Here is a 7,238-nt window from a genome sequence, read left to right on the forward strand (position 1 = left end):
TAATTAAAAATTTAAAAAGCTTGTGCATTAAAAAGTTTATTATTTTTAGAAGTTAAATTAGTCATTTTTTCCCTAAAAGCTTGTAGCTCCTTCTAAACGCTACTACTAGTAGGTTTCAACCGAAAGCTTCAAGGAGCGTTCAAGCAAAAAACTTTAAGCTCCTTTAACCAAATAAGATTTTTTATTGAGTATGAGCTTTTTCTTAAAAGCTTAAAGCTTGAAACTCCTAAAAGCTACATGCCAAACATACCCTTAATTTCACATAGGACAATCAAGTTATATTTTATTACTTTTATTTAATTTTACATAGGACAATCAAGTTATATTTTTGAAATTGCCCTGTTGGAAAGATTATTTGACCCAAACTAACCCATAAACTTATATGAAAAGTTCATTTAGACCCATTTATTTATAGGGGTTTGATAGATAGCATAGCAAAGACAGAGATCCCAATTGCACAAAACTCAGATCCAGATGAAATCAAATCTAATTCCATTTCCATAGTGATTGTCGATCGCCCAACGGTATCTTGATCGCTTGATTAGGTCAGTTTCTTCTATCACCATGGATTAAACATTCACAATAATATTGTATGTACATTTATTTATCGGAATTTACAATTTCCCAAAACCCTAGCTCACTATCCTCTTCTTCAGTCGACTTCTGAGTCTCCTCAATTATCAATCGGACTATTTGGATTTTGGATCATCTAAATCTCTACAGGTAGATCTGCAATTCAATATTTAATTTTTGTATGAGTTTTTGCAGTGATTTCCATTTTAATTAAGTAATTGTTTGCGATCACTACATGATTTTAATTAAGTAATTGTCTGCAATTTAATTAAGGTCCTGTTCATGAATACAATGTGCTGAATATTATAAGCATGTATAATTCAGTACTAAATATGGGGTGCTATTGATCAAACATTGTTTCAAAGTGTTATGGCGATGAGCTATTTACAAATATTATAGATTTTTTTGAGTTTGCTTTACTGAATACAACTCAAATATATTATATACATATAGCAGATAAACTCTTGGCGAGGCGATGAATTTTCTGGGGCTGCGGTCTCAGTCGACTGCAGCTCATGTGCCACATCCTCCACAAGCTCTATCGCCACAAGTGCAAGCAGAACCGAGCATTAGGAAGCCAACTGCGACATTAGAGGATCTTGTAGCTGAAGATCCGTTTCCATTGGCGTCTTTGGTTGAAACTTTTGACGGAAGAGCTGAAGGAATAGAGAGTGAAAATGGTGCATTTGGGGGATTAAGTACAAAGAATGGTGCACCTTTTGTGGATAAACACATAGACGTTTGTGAAGAAGAAGGATGGATTACCATTCCATGCAGTACGTCCTCTCCATTTCTCTTATTAGCATATAATTTGTTTTAATGTAGCACAACTCTGTTTTTTTCTTACATATGTTTACTTGTGCTCATCTTTTATGTCTTTATCAGCATGATCCTTCACTTTCTATGGGACCTATATTCTGTTTTGAAATATTTGTTGCTTGTGTCTGCTCACTGGAGGAAAAGTAGTACTTTTAGTTAATGCAATTATAGTTAGTATTAATTGTTCCAACTTGATAAAAACACATCATGTGTATGAAGAACCCTTTCGGTCATGTAATGCAAAGACAAACAAAACTATGTAGTTAATGCGGTAAAATATCGGATATCGGTCAAGGACAAACATTTTAGATATAGGTTATGTTGGTGAGATATTGGTGGGATTTCGATAATTTTAAGAAGATAGGTATTGGTATCGGGAAAATCGGCAGAACTAAGAAGATAGGTAGTGATATCGGGAAAATCGGTGATATATCGGTCAAATATCTGTGATATATTGGTCAATATCGCCGATAATATCGGTACTGATATTTGACACTGATATTTCATATGGGGACTGATAACCGATATATCACCGATATTAACTGCATAGAAACAAAATTATGTTTTTGAACCCTGCTCGTCATGATATATTTTAATGCATTGGTTGACATCTCGTTCAGTATAGCAAGAATATGTTAACTGATTACCACTTAACGACTTGTGTCAATACTGTTCGTTTTTAGTAGACCGATGCCTGGACTCTGAGATAAAAAAAGTAGCCGCAACGTTTTGAGTTACAGCAGCTAACCATGATGTACCTGAACGTTCAAATGCTCTTGACATAACTCTAAACATAAGTGATAGTTGTTGCACTAATACTTAAAAAGGCACTTTGATGGTTGTAATGATTTGTAAGCTTGTTTCTAGATGCACTATATACTGAACTAAAACTGATGTCCATCACTTTTACAGAGGAACTTCCTGACCGTTGGAATGAAGAACCGGATATGCAATCTTTTAAATCTTTTGACCGCCCCTTTGTCTTCCCAGGTGACTCTTCTCGTTCAGTTATCTTCCTTGAATTAGCTTCCAACATTTTGTTTAAAATCTAACATTTTGTTTGTTTTCAGGAGAACAAGTTCATATACTAGCATGCTTGTCTGCATACAAGCAGGACACAGAAGTTATCACGCCATTCAAGGTTGCTGAACTGATGAGTAAAAACGGTATTAAAAAGCAAAATGGTGAAGTCATACACGGATCTCCACTTGTTCACGAGGTGGCTTCGAGTCCCGCTGCTCAGGGTTCCGATGATAATGCTAACGGCAAGGCGGGCCCAAAGAAGGACATGCCCACTGGCGAGTCACTTCTCAGAATGGAAGATCATAGAAGGCAAACCGAAATGTTGTTGCAAAGGTTTAGAAATTCCCATTTTTTTGCCCGAATTGCTGAGGCAGATGAGCCGCTGTGGTCGAAAAGAAAAGCCCATGAAACGTTTCGGGAATCAACGGAAATGATTGGAGGGAAGCTTGGTGAATACGATGATAAGAAGATCCTTCCGCTTGATAGAGAAAATTCTGACGCTAGTACCTCCGGTGGAGTCGCGAGAAACGGGTTTAAGTGTAGCGCACTTCCTAATGGAGATATAGTGGTATGTTTCTGAAATGACGTGTTATCATTTCTATATGAGTAAAGTACACAGATGGTCTCTGTGGTTGACCAAAATTTTGGATTTGGTTTCTAGCTTCTCAAAAAATACACAGATGGACCTTGTGGTTTGCACTTTGTAACGTATTTCGTCCCTAACTTGGACATGCTGAAACCTTTATATTTGTTAGCCAGGGACTAAATGCGTTACAAAGTGCAAACCACAGGGACCATCTGTGTACTTTTGAAAAGCTATGGACCAAATCCAAAATTTGGTTAACCATAGGGACCATTCGTGTACTTTACTCTTTCTATATATAGTACTTGAGTGTAGTAGTGATTGTTACTTTGTTGAAAGGAGGATGCAATGTTGCATAGATTACTGATTTGCATTCCATTTTGTTGTTTGGAAGGATGCAGGTGCTTTTACAGGTGAATATCGGTGTGGATTGTTTAAAAAATCCCGTATTAGAACTCATTCAGTTCGAAAAATACGAGGAGAGAAGTTTGAGTGCTGAAGGCAGCGGCGTAACTTACTCAAATCCGCAAACGGACCCTTGTGGAGATCTGTTGAAGTGGTTGCTTCCTTTGGAAAATTCTTTAGCGTCTCCATCTCGTTCTTTATCTCCTCCGCAGCTGAGTTCTAGTTCAAGCATACGTAGCACATCGACAAAGATGAATTCTTCGGGCTCGGGCTCATCTTCTTCTCCGATATTCTCGTTTGGTCACTTTAGAAGCTACTCCATGTCATCAGTTCCTCCGAGCACCGTAGCACCGCCTGTTTCACCTATTACTAATTCTAGATCAATTGTTCTAGAAGATCAGGATCACTTGAAGTTGGGAAAGGATGAAAAAGGTGAAGGTGAAGGGCTTGTGTCATTTCGAGGTGTGCCGTTGGAGCCTGAACGGTTTTCTGTTCGTTGTGGACTACAAGGCATTTACATTCCAGGTAGACGATGGAGAAGGAAAGTTGAAATCATACAACCTGTTGAGATCACTTCTTTTACTGCTGATTGTAATACAGAAGACCTTCTTTGTGTTCAGATAAAGGTTCAAAGTTAACTCTCTTCAAAATAATCTAAGCATAGTGGAGGTATTAGTTATTAGCCGTTATTCATTAACTAATTTAAGTTTTGATTTTATGTAGAACATTTCGCCTGCGCACATGCCAGATATTGTGATATATTTGGATACAATAACAATTATACATGAGGAGGCTTCCAAGGGTGGCCCACCTTTGTCTTTACCAATTGCATGTATTGAAGCTGGCAGTGACCACAGTTTGCCAGACTTAGCCCTCAGGTTGGTTATTCTCCTCTCAATCTGCCATTTTTGTCTGTCATACCCATACCAATTTCAGTTAGTTGTTAATGTAGATCCCTCTATAACATAAGAACTCACTCTCATTCATTGTTTTATTCAGTAGAAGCATGTTAGGAATTCACTGCTATTCATGAAAACCATTACCCTCTCACTCATTATTGGTGTGGACTGTTTTCTCATGATCCTCATTCTATAAACATACGATTGATATTTGTGTTGAATTTTTTCTGGGGCTTCGATGTGCGATGCACTCTGATGCGTTTTGATCCCAAAAGCCGATGCGCAATACGTGATGCATGTGCATCTCGTATGCGAGGCATTTGTTATTTAAAAAGTTATTTATAGATAATATTTTAACTTGTTAACTTCAAACACTAAAAATTTAGAGATTAAAATAAAATAAATAAATAAATAAATACAAAAAATAGCTCTAGTATAATCAATATAACCAAAATTAGCCTTGAACTTTTATGTGTACAAGTAGTCTATGCAAAAGGTACAACTAATCTATGTAGACCTCACTTATTAAGCACATTGTACCTATGTAGTTAATATCCCAATATATCACTGATATATCAGGATATATCGGTCCCCTGCCGAGATATCGGTGCAAAATATCGGTCAGAATATCGGTACCGATAATATCCGCAATATTGACCGATATTGGACCAATATTTGACCGGTATATCACCGATTTTTCTGATATCAGTATCTTTCTTCTTATTTCTACCATTCGTCTTTCTTCTTATTGCTGTTATTAGTGTTTTAAGTCTTAATTGTTAGTTGTTACTATTAAATGTTTTAAGTCTTAGTCAATTTCTACTTGCTACAATTGTTAGTGTTTTGCAAGTTGCAAAAGGTTAATTTGTTAATGGTAGGAGAGTATATCGAATTGTTAGTGTTAAATTGCTATATATATAAATTTAGCATGATATTAAAATTACCGATATCCCACCGCGATAACCGATATCTCAAATATCAGTCCTTGACCGATATCCGATATTTTACCGCATTAACTACTTAGCATTGTACAATTTTACTCTATAGTGGTCGATTTCAGAAAAATGCGCCCATCATGCGAGCGCATCAGGAGCGAATTATGTGATCTAGAGCGCACCATCCTCGCATCGTGTAATCGCAACGCATCACCTAATGCGATCTCCTAAGTTCATCACGCGTTTTGCGCACATTTTAAATCCAAGTTCTGGGGTTTAGTTTTTAGGGTTTAGGGCTTAATTTTTATAGTTCAGGGATTAGCTTTAGCATTTAGTTTTTAGCTTTTAAGCGTTAGGGAAAACCATCCAATTGCTGTATTTGGTCGTCATTGAATATATCATTTAAGTATCATTCTGTCAATCTCTAAGCTGTTAACAGTCCAAATTGGCCCCCAACTTACCTTTCTGTCTAAATAAGCCTTTGACTATTTGCTTCTTTCTTTAATCAAGTAATATCAAATTGAATAATCTTTTGTTGCTTGTTTTGACAGGAGAGGTGAAGAACACTCGTTCATTTTGAAACCGGCCACGTCATTGTGGAGGAACAACAGTAAGGTTCGATTGTTCTCAAGTGTTCACGGTCCCCCTTCTGATGGTCTAACGCTTGGTGATAAGTATGCAGTTCTAGTATCATGTCGATGCAATTATACTGGTAATTACGTTTCCTACTATCTAAACCCCAAAAAAGATTCATCATTAATGACGGTATACTTTGGATACAGAATCGAGGTTGTTCTTCAAACAGCCAACAAGTTGGCGACCTCGTATGCCACGGGATCTTTTGATATCTGTTGCATCTCAAATGTCAAAACCAACTCTCGGTTCAGATGACAGGATTCCTCAGTTACCTGTTCAGGTTTCGGTCAACTTATAATTAACGATTATGAAGTTGAATAAACGGGTATTAAAATTTAATTTCATTTCATTTCTTGTCAGGTTTTAACACTCGAGGCTTCAAACCTGACATCTGAAGATCTAACACTGACAGTGCTTGCTCCGGCTTCGTTTTCTTGTCTTCCTTCAGTGGTGTCAATAAACTCTACACCTGCATCACCTACCGACGGTGATAGTAATGGGCCTCAAACTGGGCCCTTTAGTGAGTACGCAATTTCCATCACTGATGTACTTCCGACAAGTGATCTGGGATGCACACACTTGTGGTTGCAGAGTCGAGTTCCTTTAGGGTAATAACCTCATCTTTTGTTCCTCGTTATGTCTGTTTCAGATTTACAGGGATGATGTTGTGTTTGTTTTTCAGGTGTGTTCCGTGTCGATCGACAGCTACCATCAAGCTTGAGCTACTTCCTCTTACTGATGGAATTATTACTCTAGATTCTTTACAGATCAGCGTTAAGGAGAAAGGTATGTCGTCCATTACCATTGCCACAAATTTGAGTTGCCACATAGGTTGTTTAAATGATGGTTGATACAGGTTTGACCTATGTCCCGGAGAAGTCCCTAAAGATAAATGCAACTTCCAGCATAAGTAGCGGAATCATTTAAGTAGAAATGAAATGGTTGGTTTGGTGATATAGATGGAATTGAAATGTAGTGGTTTTTGTATGATTTTGAGTTTGATATGTATACCTTACTTACATTGGTGTGTGGGATTTAAACAACAATACTACCTCCTTGTACATTGCGATGTATTTTCTTTGAATTTTAATCAACCATCTGTCTGGACATTGAGTTTAAATATCTGTTAACATAAACAAAAACACTATTCATCTATCCTTCCTTTATATAGCTTTAACAAGGGAATACCAAAGGGTTGTGGCCTAGTGGTGCGAAGGCGTGTTGATAAGATGTTCCTCGCTTTGTGGTTGAGGGTTCACGTCCCATGATAGACATGATGTATAGATTTAGAAGTAGGTTTAGAGGGTGGGCGAGGTAGCGGTTTGAAAAAAATAACAAGGGGAGCCAATGTTATAGGTTCACGGG

At 37.3% G+C, this 7,238-nt stretch overlaps 1 protein-coding gene across 4 annotated transcripts; it reads left to right on the forward strand.

The window, feature by feature from the left end:
* The first annotated feature begins 388 nt into the window (after positions 1–388).
* Positions 389–6,993, forward strand: LOC110894914. 4 transcript variants are annotated; one of them, XM_022142169.2, is made up of 12 exons: positions 389–545; positions 657–723; positions 1,027–1,349; positions 2,305–2,382; positions 2,463–2,983; positions 3,400–4,029; positions 4,127–4,281; positions 5,789–5,949; positions 6,020–6,153; positions 6,234–6,481; positions 6,556–6,659; positions 6,730–6,993. In XM_022142169.2, exons 3-12 carry the CDS (start codon positions 1,049–1,051, stop codon positions 6,798–6,800), a joined length of 2,403 nt encoding a protein of 800 aa, XP_021997861.1. In that variant the 5' UTR covers positions 389–545; positions 657–723; positions 1,027–1,048; the 3' UTR covers positions 6,801–6,993. The 4 variants fall into 4 exon arrangements, with proteins under 4 accessions (XP_021997861.1, XP_021997860.1, XP_021997863.1 ...); XM_022142168.2 differs by having other exon boundaries at positions 1,030–1,349; XM_022142171.2 differs by having other exon boundaries at positions 410–545; positions 637–723.
* The last annotated feature ends 245 nt before the right edge of the window (positions 6,994–7,238 follow it).

Source organism: Helianthus annuus, chromosome 12, assembly GCF_002127325.2.
Source record: "Helianthus annuus cultivar XRQ/B chromosome 12, HanXRQr2.0-SUNRISE, whole genome shotgun sequence".
In the NCBI taxonomy this organism is placed as follows: Eukaryota; Viridiplantae; Streptophyta; class Magnoliopsida; order Asterales; family Asteraceae; genus Helianthus; species Helianthus annuus.